This window comes from Frieseomelitta varia, unplaced genomic scaffold (genome assembly GCF_011392965.1).
Source record: "Frieseomelitta varia isolate USP_RPSP 00005682 unplaced genomic scaffold, Fvar_1.2 scaffold_485, whole genome shotgun sequence".
NCBI classification, from domain to species: domain Eukaryota; kingdom Metazoa; phylum Arthropoda; class Insecta; order Hymenoptera; family Apidae; genus Frieseomelitta; species Frieseomelitta varia.
The window spans coordinates 314,023-332,497 of NW_025110240.1; the positions used below are offsets into that span (position 1 = coordinate 314,023).

An 18,475-nucleotide genomic window follows, 5' to 3' on the forward strand; every position below is an offset into this window, starting at 1 on the left:
CGCACGATATATTCCACGATAAATTCGAAGCTGTGAATCAGCTTTCATGGCAACGTCGATCCATCCGTTCACGAACGAATCGCTCGGGAATAATATTGGAAAATATCGTTGGTTACGAATCTAGCGGAAAAAGTCTCGAGAAGGTTGATCCGTGAAACACGAGCATGTTAGAACGACCATGTGCCATTTTCGAGGAAAATTCTTGATCGATCGAGCAGAAATATCAATGCTACACATATGCTACACACACACATACACACGCACACGTATACAGAACTAGAAAACAAAGGCGAATATTGGAGACACAAAAATGAAGATGGCCAGGAAAAATAAAGAAATCTGATTGATTAATGATTGAGTAAATGGATCAATGATTCTTTTAAATAGATTTAAGAAATTGATTGGTTTCTTTTTACTTAGTTGATCGACAGAATTCAGATCGTTTCTTTTCTCTAATTAACAGAAACGTGCAAGTCAGACGTGAAAATCATAAATACGAAATAAATGATTCTTAAGATAAAATTATTCTATATAAAGAAGAACTTGCTTCTGAAAAGAATTTGTATATGAATTGGCACTTCATCTATTGATTGCTAATTTTAGCATCAAATTCTATTTCTTGTACAAATATATTATATCGCAATGTACATACCTATAGCAAATGATCCATTAATTTAAAACTCACTGTGATAAATTCATTATGTCAGACAGTAGAGATAAGATATTCACGAATATTTAAAGATGACAAAACGCTAAGAAAAAGACTGATAAAATTCACATTGTAAATACATAATTACAATGTTTGTAAATTAAATGTTATCGATATAAAAGTTCATTTTTCACGATGGAAAAATGAGCGTATAAAAATTGCAGGAAGAGGCAGCCAAATTCACATGGAAGCGACTACATGCAAAATAAGTGTTTCTTTTTTCTTTTTTTCTTTTCTGTCAGATCGATACGACGCAATTGACACACTACGACTGAAAGATATTACTGCGACCGAATAAATATTAGTCATAGATGTTAGTGTCTCTCAATTGCACGCGACATGTAATCAATAAAAAAAACTCTGTCGAACTATGTCGTGATCGAGAAAACTGGATCAGATAATAATATTTCGTATAAACTATAAAAGGGGAAATTTCCTTTCAATAAATCAACACATCAAACTGTTCGAACTCAATTACTTTTGGGAGAAATAATTAAGAAGCACAATGATTATGAAAATATTTTTCATTCTTATAATTCTGCAATAAGGTTTCTATTCTATACATTCTTAGAATATCTCGTAGAGGATGTTCATAGAGAATTAGTTTTTTTTGGGGGGGTACCAAACGTTCTAAGAAATACAAATAAAACCGGTTTGTGGTAGTCCGTAGCTTCTCTGAAATTTACCTGCCGTTCCCTTCCTTTCCTAATTCATTTTTTCTGTAAATATTCTATTCCTTCGAAAAAATTCAGATATAGAAATACAAAAAGTTTATTAACCAAACGATATGATTCGACGTAATCTTTACTGAATTAAATGACAAGAACTATCGAACCATGTTTGAAGCATCGAACTGTATTTATATTAACACTGAAATTCTATCTTTGATAAATAAATAAATAAATAAATATATATATATATATTTAATAAAATCTTTGTTTTCCCAATACTAGTCATTAAAATACAGTTAAAATACTGTTAAAATATCATTTAATCTTAATTAATCTTATTTAGTACATCACACTATTTAATTTTAATTAATTTATTACACTATTAACTTTATAAAGAAAATTCCGTTCTTGTGCGACTGTAATTTTCTTCGCGCGTTATAAAAAATGATAAAATATTCCAGACAGTCTGAAACGGTCAACTTTCCAGCATCCATTTTGTTCGAACGCTCCTGACGCTTCACAAATAGATATCGCGATCTTGAATCGTTCTCGCATCAGTGTGATTCTACCTTCCACGGGTACGGACACGAACATGTTTCTCCTACGTCGTTGGTTCGTTTAGCATTATTATTGAATATTAATAAACATTATCAAGCGCGAGTGTCATTATTTCATAACGAGCGTGAGTGTCGTTTAAAAAAAAATTAAAGAAAACGAAGCAATACCAAATGAACGAGAACTTTTGTGGGTCTAATATCTTTTTGTGTTGTTATGCTTATCGTAAGTAATTTCAGTTGATAAATTTTTTTATACTTTATTCATTATTTTATCATTTATTTACGAACGAAAAGTTTGTATTGTTCGTAAGATTTTATTATTATAATTAGAATTGAAAGCTTTTAAGTTCCTTCAGTAATAAAGGATTTTCGGTTAGAAAAGGATCAAAAGTCATGTTGTTTATCATTTAAAAAAAAAAGTTATCATGCGCGAACACTGGGTTCAACAGATAATTCTAAAATAATTCGTAAGTCAGAGTAACAACACAACAAAAGTTAAATAATATATGTAATTGAATAATAGATCATCTCAATAAATATTTTATTAGTACATGTTTATTCACAATAGTACACACATATATATATATATATATATATATATACATACATACATATATACATACATACATATACTTGTCATACTTATCAAATTTAACATACATGTATTCATCGTATCTTAGATTACATTTATGTCAAGTAAAAATTAAAAATGCATCATATCTTAGGCAAATTGGCAATGTAATGACATATAAATATTTACATCGTCTCGAATGTTTATTATTAATTGATAATTTACTAGAATAATGTACATGCTTCGGATATTTCAATTTTATATTATCTTACATAATAACATCTAACATGATAACATCTAACATCTAACTGAATGATTCTGTTCCCATTCTTAACAATAACTTCATTAGTCAGAATTAGAGCATAGCGATATACCTATAGTACTACGAAAATTTTCGAACACTTATCGCAGAACTGTGTTATATTATCTGTGTTAGACCAAATGTTCTGAAATTTCGTCAATACTGCAATGAGAGACGGCTATTACGATGACATAAGTTTTAAATCAATCTGATAATTTATATACAAGTTACAATATATTCAAAGCAAATATATATTTAGTATTAAAAAATGAGTGTACACACAGTATACAATATGAATAGCTAAGCTTCAATACACACAGTATACAATATGAATAGCTAAGCTCCAATTAAGAAATAGCTTTTCATGACATCAACGTTGTTTCAGTTTCATTCAATTTACATGTAAATTCTGTGTTTGCAAATTCTGGCTGAGAAAAATAATAATGGGAAAGGGCATTGAATGAATTCTTGGAATTCTTATAATTATATATTATACTTTATATATATATTGCAAGATATTCAATGGAAGAAATATTAAAGAAGACAAATATAAACTATTATAAAAATATTTAAAAAGTCACAATCTGTATTAATGTCTCTTGATATATATTTTGAAATTTCAAGTCATTTTGTGCTGCTAAGTCATCATACGTAAGGTAACGAAATTCATGAATCATCATCACTATTTCATCATCCGTTTCTCAAGTCGATAACGAGACAAAGATATTTGTCTATTAACTCGTTCATACGTCACATGTAATCCCACTGCCACTGAAACAGCCGTCGTTCCATTATCTACACAGAAAATCTAATACAACCTCACGCGAGTGCATAATGTACTTTGTATCAGTAGGCATATAAGTGACACAGCATCAAATAAATCGCCGCGCAGAAGAATAATCTGATCAGTCTTTCGAATAAATGTTCGTCGTCAAAGTTCGATTTATATCTCACTATTAATTGAGGAACAGCGAGAAGTAAATTAACATTGAAAGATATATCAAAAATAAATCAATATTAAATCAAATATTCTGATTTAGAAATAATTGAAGAACAATTGACGAAAAGATACTAGCCCTCGTAATTAGTGGATAAATATTCTGAAAGAATTCGATCAAGCCATCAAACTAGTGGATTGGAAGGGGAGATTTGAAAGAAACTGAAAGGAAGAAAGTAAAAAGTCGTCACGATGAAACTTCTCCTACCGATATTTTTGACGATTATAGCGTGTGGTTGGTGCAACGGTCTACAAATTCTTGGCATATTTCCACTGAATGGAAAGAGCCATTGGGTCATGGCAGAACGTCTGATGACGAGCCTCGCAGAACGAGGCCATCAAGTGGACGTTGTTACTCATTTCCCACTGAAGAAACTGCCACTGAATTATAACCAAATTTCTTTGGACGGAACCTTGCCGACCGTGGTAAATAACATGAACGCAACCAATGTGACAGCGTTTGGTAACCTCGATGTAGCAAAGTTAATGGAAATAGCAGGAACTCGTATATGCGAATTGATGTCGCATAAGCAGTTACAAGACGTTTTAAAAACGTCTAAGGATTACGATCTTATTATAATAGAGGTATTTCATTTTACTTTATTTCATTATATATTTACATTTCATTTCGAGGCACTCTTCCTCCCACTCTTGGCACTTCTGGAAAATTTAATGTGAATTTGTTTTGAAACTGGTGATCTCTTAACATTTTGCTCGAAAGAAAAATTAGCAATTCTCTTTAGTCGGCTTAATGCACCAGATAGAAATACCATCGCAAAGTTCGTTATCTTCATTAGTCTCTTAGTTTTAATTAATGAACGAGATAAGAATGGATATATTTTGTTACAAACGTATTCTCGTATGACTAGTATTTCTAGTTATGACGAAGTGAATACATATTTGAACTTATATTTGAAGTGTTATGTAACAGAATATAATGACAAGATAGCGAGGAAAATGCTCGATACTGATAAAGTGTCACTTTATTTCATTTCGTTTCACTAGTAACGTGATAAGCTACAATAATACTGACAATAATCTACATTTATAAAATATTATAATATTTAGAAAACGAAATTTGAAAGATCTAAGACTAATGAAAGAAACTGCTCACTTTATATTAATCTCGCTGTTTATTTTCTATAAAAATTCAGCTATTTCACATCTCTCTCAATTAACAAATTCTTGAATCTTACTACTTTTTAATTAGGAAAAAAATGAACTTGACTAATGTCTTAGTTTGTTCGGACAATCTTCCTTTTCCTTGTGAGACATAATATTACGCAATTCTTTCACGTTCGTATTCAAACGTAACACGTTTGCTGTGTTACACATATTTATCTATATTTCTATCAGAAGCTGATTCATAATATGCACTGCACGTATTACTATAACTATAGCCATTGTCCAAGAAATGGATATCGACTCATTAAAATACAAAATATATTTACGTCCATTAATGTATCTTCCGTGTATTTTTCGTTGAGTATATATGTCATAACTAGATCTTATAGAAATAAAATCTTCAAGGTAAATAACAAATAAACTTTGATAATTTGAAATACACAAAATGTTCATTAGCAACATTTCATTAGCAACATTTCTCACGGCAGATTGATCACTGCACATCTCGCACGAAGAACACAACTTGCAATTTTTATATGATGATTATAAAAAGAATTACTAGAAGAAATGATAATTACATAATTTGTAGAAGCAGTTTAACAACGTGGTGCTATTAGAATGACAATTAAATTTCTAAGTAATATTTCTAAATAATATTGAATTTCTAAGAACAAAAATGTGTGAAATAACGTTCTACAAGCAGAATTCAAAAATTTAGAGAACTTGCGATAATATGTGTATAGTTCGACTCAAATCTAATCTAACTCAACTCGAATCTGAATTTATATTTAAAGACATAGATAATTTGAATGCTTGTGCAACCAATTCGAAAACTGTAAAGAATCATGCGGAATTAAAAGACCGAAAAAAGTGATTTTTATCTTCCTCAGATGTTCACGTTTCCATGCTATCTCGGGTTTGGTAGCCATCTAAACAAACCCATAGTCGGCATAATCACTTCCGGTTTCCCTGAATGGCTCAGCAGCTACATAGGAAATCCGTATAATCCTTCCTTCACGCCTGGCATCTTTCAATCGTTAAGCCAGCGAATGACTTTTTGGGAGAGGCTGCAGAATACCGTTCTAACGAATCTAATAGCAGGCCAGATCATCTCCCATATGAACAAACAGTCTGATTTCGTGAGAAAGTACATGAACATAGACGCGGAAATCCCGGATCTTTATCGGAACGTTGCGGCCATTTTGGTGAACTCGCATTACAGTATAAATGGAATCAATCCGACGACACCTGGGGTAATCGAGGTCGGTGGCCTGCACATCAACGAAAATTCGGATCCCTTGTCACCGGTGAGCGAAAGATGGTTTCCTTCATTTCTTTGTTCGAAGAATAGAAAAAGCAGAAAAAAACTTCTTTTGCGTATCATTGACACGGCACAAGTACTGTAGAACTAAATAAATGTCTAGGACAAATCTGTCTTTCACGTTTTAGATTTTCAACTACCTTTTTTAATTTTTTAATTATCGATAACGATTATCGTTGTTGAGAAAGAAATATCCTTAAAAACGTCAGCGAAAGATATTGAATTCTATGAGATCCAAAGTCATATCAGTTGGTCTTAATAGTTGTTACAGCGATTGAAGATCACAGTTTAGGACTGAAGGTATCCATTTCAAATTATAAATCTTCCGTAAAATATATTTGACCTCAAGTTTTTCACTCAAGTTTCGGTTTAAAAAAGAAAAATTAACGTACAGGTATCTTGTTCAAAGTGTAATAATCTCGAGCTGCCATTAAGATGATTGGTCAAGATTATGTTGCAACGTGTAATTACCATAATACATTCGAAGTTACAAAGCAGACAAGGAATTAATAATCAATTCGTCACGCGAGTATTTCTCTGTATTTCGCGACGCGTAATTACAACTTTGTCCAACGTCAATTAGCTGTAAATTTTTGTCTCGTTAATGAGGTCAAGTTATTTCGCAATCGGTGCCAGTGTCATTCGCGACAATAAGAAATTTTTCATGCGCGCAGCTGTGAAAAATGTTTCACGATTTTCATCGATGGAGTATATTACATTATTACATTTGTTTTAAATCAACAGGAAGTGAAAAAATGGCTAGACGAAAGCACACAAGGCTGCGTGTTCTTTACGTTTGGATCGATGGTGAGGATCGAGACGTTCCCTAAACCACTTATCGAAACTTTCTATAAAGTTTTCAAGAGAATCGCGCCCGTTCGAGTATTGATGAAAGTTGCGAAAAAGGAGGACCTACTGCCTGGACTGCCAAAGAACGTGATGGTACAACCCTGGTATCCTCAAGTAACTGTGTTCAGTGAGTAGCTTTGTAAATTTAAATTTCTAATTCTTTTACTGTGAAGATTATACAGGGTGTTCCGTAACTAGTGATACAACAGTGATTCTGTTGTCAAAAGAAAATGAACCGGAAAGAGAGAATAAAATTAAAGTTCATTAAAGTCTTCGTTTTCGAGAAAACCGAGCTTGAAAATTTATCAAGTATACGCGTACCAAAGTGATCTTTAACGAAACATGTTCAAAGTGTCGATTCGCGCCTGTCCAATACGGAATTAACTAAATTCAAGAATGCTTGATAAATTTTCAAATTTGATTTTCTCGGAAACAAAGGGAAAGATGAAAAAAATTCACGTAGGATCTCTTTCTATTTGGTTCTATCAGTTACGGAACAGCCTGTATATATGCTTCCAAATGTTGAATAATCATTTGTTAATCCACATACGACATAATGTGAAAATATAAAAATATAACTGATTGATTGTAAATTGCAGAAACATTGTAGAAATATTTTTATATTTACTCACACTTTATACCGATTTATATGCCAAAAATATTTTCACTTCCGTGTTCTGTCATATAAAAATACAAATCTCATGATTGAATTTCACCAAAGTAAATGTAAAATTTCGTATTATTTTTTCAATTTCTATAACTTTACGTTGTCATGTAAACATAGATATTTCGATTGAATTCGAGTGCTCATCAATGGTATCGCGGCGAAAAAAGCATATTTTGTTACCAATGATGAAACCTTCTCAAATTGCTGCTGAAAATACGGAATATTTAGACGAATATTTAGAGGAAAATGTCTCGTTTCCAATTTCAGAGCACAAAAATGTGAAAGCGTTCATAACGCACGGAGGTTTGATGGGTACGCAAGAAGCTATTTACTTTGGGATCCCCTTGGTAGGAATCCCTCTATTCGGTGATCAGCACATGAATTTGAAACACGCGGCTAATAAAAAAGTGGCCGTGAATCTTGGTTCTCTCGATAACATCACGGAAGAAACTCTCTACCAAGCGCTTGACACAGTCTTGTACGATGAAACATATAGGTAAGTATACAAGGTGTATCATAACTCCACTCTTGGAAACACCAAAATAATAAAAAAATTTCGTATGAACATACACACATCTTATTTAACCTAGTTTCAAAGCTACAGCCACTTTTACTTTTCAATAATCCATAACCTGCTTATCTTCGCAAGAGATGCTCGAAATGTTTATCGTCGGTCTGTATGCAAGCTTGCAGTATCGAAGAATTTTACGATGTATGTCTGTTGACAATTTTATTATACATGTACAAGCACGAAACTCTTTAACGTTGGCATCGAATAGACGATTGTTTTCAAATGGCGCCAGAAACACAATAATGGTTATAACTTTGAAGCAAAATCAAACAAGACATTTTATATAAACTTTCTTTCATCTTAATATTCTCTGTTTAGTATTTAGTTTAGTATCTTGTTTAGTTTACTATCCCCGTTCCTGAAGCGAGTCTCACATTTTATGACACATCCTGCATAATATTTCTCATTTCGTTTTCTCATTTTTATGTTTTTTCATTACGCGAAATATTTCTTCTTTTACAGACTTTTCCACTTTGCATACTCCAGTTTCGTTTATTTCTTCTCCTGTCATTTTACTTGGTAGTTTTCTATCTTTCAGTTAGTATTTTTTGCCCTTCAACCATAAATAGTATAAAATTTTACTACACTATTCTAGTGAGAATCAAACAAATTCATGTTTACTACTTGATAAATAGACTGCGAATTACTTGTGCAGATTCATAATTTCATAAATGTAATTTAAAATTACATAATTTCACAAATGTAATTTGAAAAATAAACAGAGGATTGCTTTAGATGCTAGATATTATAACGAATGTTATATTTCGGATATTTCATATATTTTTCCATATTCAAATTTCTTACAAATGCGTAAAAATTCGTAGTCTGCTGACAAGTTTTCAAAATCAATTTTCTTGAAAATGAATTATTCTTGATTTAAATCATAAAATCTTTTTCACCTCGATTTCACTACCAAATTTTAGAGCTATCTGTTCTCTTCGTTTCTCGACTTTCACTGCGAATTTTTCGAACAATCTGATTCCACTTTGCAATTTTCTCCTCTCTGTCGCTATTATCCGTATCAATTAATCTTAATGCCTCCAATTCCCCGAATTTTCAGATCGAACATGAAGAGATTATCGAATCTGTTCAGAGAGAGACCCATGAGTGCCATAGACACTGCTATATACTGGATTGAATACGTGGGCAGAAACGGATTCATCCTGCAATCACCAGCTATGCATCTTACCTGGTGGCAGCAGAACCTTTTGGACATTTACGCGTTCATACTAGCTTGCGTAGCAGTTGTACTTTACATCGCGGTTTTATTGATCCAAAAATTAAAGAATTATATATTTGGCTGTAGATCTTGTAGCAAACAGAAAATCTCCGAGTCGAAGAAGAAGAAGTAAATTGTCCTAACGTGTGCGGTGTGAATGCATCACCATATTTTGTATAGTTAAGTCAATTGTTCATTTGTAAAAAGAATATTGTACAGTTTTTATTTTTTCAATATTGTAAGATAGTAAAATGTTGTATAAATATATGAATCATTAAAATAATTAAAATTTCTATTTCTATTATATATTAGTAACTGACAATTAATTAAATAATTGAATAATTAGGCTTTGACATATCCATCTTTGAGTTTTAAAATGAAACTCAATGAGATTCTTCTTTCGTTTTAATTCTTTATCTCTTGTACGATAAAAAATGGAAAAGAGTGGGAGATTACTATATGAATAAATTTTATAATCTTTCTCGGATAAAATCCTTAGTTTCGAAAAAATCTCACTAGATTTGTCGACCGTATCATAGGAGGATTTGTTTTAATGCAAAGAATCTCGTGACTTGCAATCGTGCATTTTAAAAAATGTGCAACATTTCAGAATTTAAGTTTCTCTTTCTTCCATATCACGTAAATTTGGACGTGCAGTGGACGTGTCAGATAAACATAAGATCCAGCGCTTTAAAAGAAAAAAGGAAAAAAAGAAGAAAATACGAAAAATAACATTGAGTGTGCGAAAAATAACATTTTTGCATGCGACAAATCTCAATAATTCCCGAGTCAACTTCGAATCCGCGTGCAAGAATTTGCATTTTCTGCTCCGCGATCTTCCGAGTTTTAACTCGCACCCAGAAAATCTGATCGCATGCTACCTTAACTTAATAAATTCTCAAAGATGGAAGTTTCGAAAATTGGCTTGAATTTATATTGCGACAACTACGAACGTAGTAAATCCTACCTGGTGGCGGGGTAGAATTCATCGCTTGCAACTGCAAACATTCTTGCTCCCTTTCCAGCAAGATACGGCGAAGTTCCTCGTCCAAAAGTGTACTTCCCACTGTCGTGTTCCCGGGCATCTAGAACGAAACAATTTCTTAATAATTCATCGGGCTCACGTTTTCACCGTGCAATCAAATCACAAAGAATTTGGAAAGAACAACTTGTTTCTCCAATTTGTATTTCTAACGACAGATAGACGAGTAGAACTTAAGGTTTTTCGTCGACAGTGAATTTTAACAATTAATTTAAGATTTTTATTTTTGTAAAATAGCCAAATCATGAATGTTGTTTGAATAAAATATTTGTCTTGATAGTTGTATTCATCAATAATTATACGTTAATATAAGATAAGATGAGAGAATGTATATCTTTATTATGTATTATATATAATAAATATATAAAGAATATATATCTTTTCTGTAAATTATTTTATTATCTAGCTGTCGAATTATAGAAACTAATTTCTTGCTTAATTTCTTTCATTCGAATAAATGCTGCTTGAAATAATCTCTCAAATAACATCTGTTATGTCAACTGCGCCAGAAGTACAAATTTCCTCACGTAACACAATTCCATACACTTCTTATCCAAGGATAATTGAAATTAGAACATTCCTGAAAACAAACCATAATTTGCTATTTTGTTCTAAAATAATCTAAATTCAGCCATACACGTTTAAATAAAATGAACATTTTTTTTCTTTTTTAACAATAGAATTACCAAAGTGGTCAAAATCACGTATTTCTATTTTTTTTATACAAATTTTATAGATTTATAATGATGAATTTTTAGAGATTAGAATAATAAAATATATAAATAAAAATTCGTGTCCTCTATTGCGTTACAGACTGTTCTCTTGCTGCTTACTGCTTTAATTTCATTAATTTCGTTAATAATTTGTTCACATTGAAGACTCATCAGATCAGATTACGGATATTTGTATTACTTTCATACTTTCACGAGTGTTAACAGAATAAAATATAAAGTTAACAGAATAAACATATAAACAAGGCATAAAAATTCTTCTCTATCTCGCGTTAAGATTCCGTTTGAAATTCGTGACCGATCTGTGACACCATAAATCAAAAAGAAATTTGTTGCTCGTGACATGGAGACCCTCTTAATCAAGATAGGACAAGCCGTGCTTTCTGCTCAAGATTAACGATGCACATTTTTCGATCAATGTCAATAACGAGAAAAGCGAAAAAAGCAAAAAGTTCTCGCGAAATTTCAACTAGATATGACATAAATAGTCCGTACGATTATTAATAATCCTCTCGTAAATTTTTGTTTGTCAGTCAACGATATAAAATACTGCGAAAAATATTCCTCCGAAAATATTTTACAATCCCTTTCTCGCGTCGGTAATTAAACTTTACATAAATCAAACGTAAAATTCAAATAGAAGTACGCCCTTTACACATAAAAGGTGCCATGATTTATGAATAGAGATCGTTTCAACAGATGCACAAAGACTGCAACAACTTCACTGGGTGATGAGTTATTGCGAACGACGAGACAGGAAACAATAAGTAATGTTTTGCAACGCAATTAGACTCGATTCCGTAGAGAAATCACGTCTGATAGACTTATCACAAGCCGGCCTACGTATTGTGGATATGCTTTTTATTTAATTAATTATATTCTGATCATCTAATTAATTATATTGTGATATTATTTATAACACAGGCGGATATTCGAAACAAAAAAAATAAAAGAAAAACGTAAGTTTAAAAGAAAAACACGATAAGTTTGGTATTATTTTTTACGTTTTACGTTCAGTTATTCAGACACAGTTATTTCTACTATTTCTTTATTACGTACAATCGTAAAGAAAAAATAAAGATTTTTTCCACAGAAGAAGGAACTTGAAAGAATAAATTTATTGTTAATAAATGGAAGGAATATCAACTCCTTGGTTAAAATGAAAAGTGAAGCAAAATCAATAATCAATAACTTTCTTAAGGAAGGTAATTAACTTTCTCAAGTTTATCGAAATTTATTTGTTATATGAATGATGATGTACGCTGGAGGAAACGAACTAACAATCGAAATGTTTATTGACATTGATCGATCACTTCGTTTAACGTAGCTAAACGTACCAGAATTCTCCATTAAACATTCGACTTCGTAATTCTATATTTTCCATATTGATATACTCTGTATGTCACGTATTTAATAAATTAGATATTCCTGTAATCTATTAACACAGATAAATATAAAACGGTCAGTAAAGAGATTGATTCGAAACGTTAGGAAGCACAATTAATAATAAATTAATAATAAGATATAAAATTAGACGATAAATTAATAATAATTAATCCGTGTTAGTCAATAAAAGAAGAGAAAATTAATTAATTAAAATATTAGTAATGTTAACGAAATAAGAAACAAAGGAAAATTAATATCGAAGAAAAAATAATTACCACGTAATTCGTAGCAGTGGCTCACTTAAATAATATCCGAGGAACGTAATGCACGTGCAAAGAATTGAAACTAAAAAGAAAAACAGAGAGTTAAAAGAAACTATCGAACTAACAGAAACTGTAATTGAGAATTGATAACCATAGTTACTTCTTAGCCTGAGTACTAAATCACAGTTTAAAAATTTCTAACGACAATTCGATTCCCCCCCGAAGTGAACAGAAACTTTCTTTGGTACCTTGTTTCGTGAGAAATTAAATTTGTTAACTGAGAAATTTTTCATTATTTCCTCAGATCGCTTCGTTTAATAATTTCATAATTTTATAGAAACGTCAGTTTATTAAACTGATTTCTAACCGCTAATTAAATTGTTAGTTTTTGGATAATTTAATTAATAAAAGTTAATTAATTTTCCTGGCCGTAATTTTCCGTGTGCAGGCTGATTCACACGAACAAACCGCATTCGTTCTGTGATTGAAATGACAAAAGAATGATACATGGATTTGTATAAATGTGCACAGTTTATTAATAAGAAATCCGTTGCAATGATCAGCAAGTGATAAGCAATTAATTTTAAAAATAAATAGATATATCCCTCGATAGTTTTTGAAAATATATTACAATTAATTTTATTAAAACCGATGTAAATATCGTATCATGCATCACCAGTGGTAATTTATTCTCCTTCTAATATGAATCCTCTGCACTAGCTTCCATTTCAAATAGAGAAATGCTGTTTGCTAGACGAAACAAAAGGAGAAGAAAGGAGAAACCTTCGGTACACTTGTGTTTAAAGGACAAAAGGCTCGCTCGAAGTGGAACAAGATTCTTAACTAACGACGCTCGCTTTCTGCTCAAACTGTGCCAGAAAGAGACTCTAAAATCGTTTAAATTCGCGGTTATGTATAGTCGAAACACAAAAACAAACACAAAAACAACGCTTCTACGAATTAAAGCGATTATCCTCGAAATGATATTTATCTCATTTATTTCTATCACCTATATTTGTTCAGATTGAAGGTGAAACGCGATAAAGTGATTGAATTTAATTTAAATTGGACAACTTTCGTTGCAATTTACAGTAATAATATATATATATATATATATATATATATATATATATATTACAATTTAACCCTGTTATCAAATAGACTTTGTTTAATCGTACTCGATAAAGTTACGAGTGGTTTAAGAAAAATAATAAAATCGATTTTTAAGGATGGAATGATTCGTACGATGAAGAAAATGATAAGATAAATTGCTATAACTACTGCGCGGATGGTACTAAGGCTTCTGAACACACAGGTCTTATTTTTATACTTGCACGCCACATGCGTTCCAATTTTGTCATTATATCCATGACAATGTACTACTAAGTCACTAGAGAGCGTATGGCAATTAATTACTCTGTCAGCATTTTGCATAAGAGCATTAAAATTGCTTCCTGCAATTTTGTTTAAAATATTTCGTTGAAACATACATCAACCGTCTATAAAATTGTGCAACTTAAAAGTTAGACATTTGTGAAAATACTTGTTGCTTCATTATCGTTACAATTCGTCCTCTATAGCACTAGAAAAAAAAAATATCAAACAAAAATTATGTAAAAACTATACAGTTGTTGGAATAAATTTCTTTCGAATAAACAGTTAAAAATCTTTTCTCCAGTGAGTAATAAGAGAATTCTGAAATTATAAATTATTGACACATATGGTACGTCCATTCAACGGATCTACGTCGCAGTAGACATTTCTACGTTTCAGTTTCATCCGATAATCGTGTCAGATAAACGCAAATGTACCTACCGATATAGCACGCTCGATAGATTCAAATCGTCGAGACGTACAAATTGACCGTACGATTGGATGTTGGCAAATCGTCGGATAAGTGGAATCGCGGATAGCGAGTAATTGTGGAATTTCTAGCGCCCTAGGAACCTACTCCTATAGTCACGATATACCCCGAACTCGAAACTCCAAGCTTCATTTGCTCAATGAAAACGTCGCTCGACAACCTAACCGCTTCTTGCAGATATACTACTAGATAACGAAAAAATGTTCTACATTCTTTTTTCTTCTTACTTTCTTTTATATCGCTGGAATTTATTCAACCTTTTATTTATATATATTATGTACACTTTATTTACATATAATACACGAATACGATGAGAGCAAACAACGTATGTACGTGTAATTACGTTGCTGTTTTAGTAAAATGCAACTTTAATTTCATCGAAATCATCTCTATGATTATTTTAATCAATCAATGTTTCAATCAACATCAATGAGCATTTTAATACAAATATTGAAATTTGGTACATAGTTATATGTACTGACCGATAACTTATCAATGTACAATACCTCGATATCGACAGAAAATCAAATTACACTGGGACGTGATTAACAAAACCTGCCCCATAGTTTTGCATGCGATCGACGCGATCGATCCTACCTCTCGCCATTTAGAGCTACGTTATCGATACCCGGGCATTCACGTGTCACGCAAACGTGTCATACACGTGTACGCTGCGCGCATTTACACGTTGAGGTAAATGCGGCCGTATCAGGAGTCCGATTTCATCTGATTTCCTATCGTGCTGCCACAAAAGCAGACGAACCACCCTATTGACTGCATCCTGTGTTTTCACCGTGTCGATCGAATCGCTTCGCTACTCCTTCGACGCTGTGCTCTAATCGCCATTGTTCATGCATGCATTCTAGATCGTAAGATAACAGGTCGCGCAGAATGTTTTGCAACAACATTTGCGCACGTGCGAAAGTTCAACAATCCCTGGATGGTTGCAATCTATCGTGTATCGGGAATTGAGAATGTCTTTTATTAGAATAAAGAGGTATCGAAAAGTTTTAAAGATAAAGTTTATCAAGTATTAAGGTGTTGTACATATGTTTCGTCCCCTTTTCTTGACTATAGTTTCTATACTAAATACAACTTCTAACGTGCTTCGTGTGCTATTATATCAGAAGCTTTGTTTCTTTATTACGTAGTAGGCATCTGGTATTTTTGTCTTGCAATTTGCTGTTGATGATATATAGTTTTGTAGACAGAAAATGAAAATTTTACTAAATACATTATGCATGGCCAGATTTCTATTCCTGACTAAAGGCAAATATAATACTTAATTAATAAATATTTATTTAATATAACAATACTTATTTAACAGGGAAGTACCAAGAACATTAAATACATATTATTCTAGACTTAATCCCCAGAATGGAAGTAGAAATAAAACATATTAATTGCCTAACTCGTATGTTATCTCTGACAGTATTTTGTTTGTCTTTCATGGACTCTTAATCGTCCCATTTTATCCCCGGGGGAACAGTATAAAGCTTCAACAAACTGCCGCTGTTGATGCACGCTAAGTACATCAATTACATCGTAAGACATAAAATCCCTAACGGTATGTGTTTTTGCAATGTCTACATCGTCTTTGACGTTATCTCAGTAACGCAAAGCGGGGCAGGTGATTAATCTTCTCGTTTATGGTTACATCTGCGGACTCTATCGATTTGTTTCCCTTTCCCACGTCATTCTAAAATGGCGTCAAAAAATAAATAACATTATTTATAAATGAAAAGCCTTTCGCAAACAAATCGCAGACGAAAACTGTAATAATTAGAGTCTGGAATAAAATATAGCTTAAATAAAAAGCACTGGTCGATATAAAATTAATAAAAAAAAAAAAAAGAAACAAAGTCAAAGAGCATCAAAATTCATTTTGAAAATTTTGATGTACGACACCCATTAAATTGTGACAATAAATTTCAAAATGATTGTATCGATGAAATAGCTATCTAACAATGAAAGGATCCAAATTAAAATATACATTTTAATACAGTTTAATTTGTTGATTGCATTTTGAAAGTCACTGAGACCTGTTGTTCTCGTTCTGAATATGCGTATGAACGTATTCATCAGTGTCTGTGCCAATTTTTCAGAAGCAATCGAATCGAGAAGCAACAGATGCCACGTATAACCTGTTGCGATTTCCCTGCTTGTTCAAACATTCTGTTTCGCAACGATGTAGTACGTACTTTGACTGCGAGTGAAATTGATGCTGGCGCCATCTAAAGCCAGCCGTTTCCGGTTTGCAACGTCTTACAGGCATTGCGCGGAGATTACGTGCAGACGCAGTGTAACGAGATGAAAAATTGATTTCTATCGATATGGAATACGATATAGAGTCAATATTCCCTCTGCCATTTTACTTCCGCGTTTTTTGATAGAATTATTTCTATTAAAATTAAGTCTATCTCTTTTAATTGTGATTGTTTACAATTGCATCGATTATTGCATTGACACCGAACGTACCAACGTCCGGTTTAAAAATTTGATTTCAAATTCTGTGTTCATTGTCATTTCTTTCGTTCATTTGACTCTTGTATAAAAAGGATAGGACTCTTGTATAAAATGTATAATTTCTTTTCTTATCTAAAAGTAGTTCTGCGCATTATTTCCTGTATAAAATTGACAGTTATCTGTATTATTTTTGTAACAGGATCTTTATTTTATAACCAGGCACTTGTCAAATTACTAACAGAGAGTCAGTTAAACTTGTACAATCTTTTTAATAGTAAACGCGTAAATGTTTAATATAATAAATATGTAAAATTTACAATTGCAATTGAACGAATAGCGAAGATAGAATGCGTTTAATCTGTATTACGGAACGACGTACAAAAATAATGAGATATCAAGGAGGTACTGAAAAGAAGGAAACAGACGAGCTATAAAAGTCACAAGATATTAAAGAGATACTAAAGAGAGGAAAACGTGGAAGCGTTGTGAAATAAATTTTTCAGAAAACTTTCATAAGAAAGTGAAATGCTGCTAGCACGATATTTTATTACATCGTAAAACTACAATTTGCTTCGCAAATTTTAATTATCGTTTTATTTGTCAGTCAATTATGTAATTCGTTGAATTTTATGCATTTCGATACACTATTCTGACAAATAAAATACTGTATAAATTATTGGAAATGGAACGTTAAACATACCAATACAATGTATATATACATATATAAAATCTCGAATCTTTTTCGAACACTGGATATGAGATTTAAAAAACCGTAGAAGATAATAACAAGAATAATAAAAGGCAAAAATGGGCACGTTATCGGTTTTTTCCGCGAAAGAAGAATTACGAAGGAGAGATTCTTTATTTGAATTGAAAATGAGATTTCCTCACCGAGTGTCCTCGTAGATACGCGCGTTAAAATTCGTTCTAGACGTAAAAGTGATCGATTGTCAAATCAATTCGAAGATTGATGTGACTTGGTGATTATTACTAAGCTTAATACTGAGATTAATACTAAGCTGAAAAAGGTTTTGACGTAATATCAATACATTTGTGATGGTACATCCTACGTGAAAATTAAAGCGTGTAAATAAAAGAATTAAATAAAAATGTCAACTTAACACGTTTAATGCGCAATTAATCAATTAAAAAAGAAATTTTCTTT

At 31.9% G+C, this 18,475-nt stretch overlaps 2 protein-coding genes across 6 annotated transcripts in view; one reads left to right on the forward strand and one right to left on the reverse strand.

Moving 5' to 3' along the window:
• The window catches only part of LOC122532970 (calcitonin receptor-like), a 113,826-nt gene that overhangs the window by 82,565 nt on the left and 12,786 nt on the right, over window positions 1-18,475 (reverse strand). For 4 of the 5 annotated variants that reach the window (XM_043662217.1, XM_043662219.1, XM_043662215.1 and 1 more), the window contains exon 2: window positions 10,526-10,643. In XM_043662217.1, the coding sequence (XP_043518152.1) occupies window positions 10,526-10,643 (118 nt within the window). Of the gene's footprint in view, window positions 1-10,525; window positions 10,644-12,992; window positions 13,063-18,475 lie in introns of all 5 variants that reach the window. The other variant, XM_043662216.1, reaches the window with a different exon arrangement.
• Window positions 1,934-9,815, forward strand: LOC122532968 (UDP-glucosyltransferase 2-like). Its single transcript, XM_043662207.1, has 6 exons — window positions 1,934-2,160; window positions 3,850-4,391; window positions 5,822-6,238; window positions 6,997-7,228; window positions 8,036-8,264; window positions 9,400-9,815. The coding sequence occupies exons 2-6, from the start codon at window positions 3,999-4,001 to the stop codon at window positions 9,689-9,691; spliced, it is 1,563 nt and encodes a 520-aa protein (XP_043518142.1). The 5' UTR covers window positions 1,934-2,160; window positions 3,850-3,998; the 3' UTR covers window positions 9,692-9,815.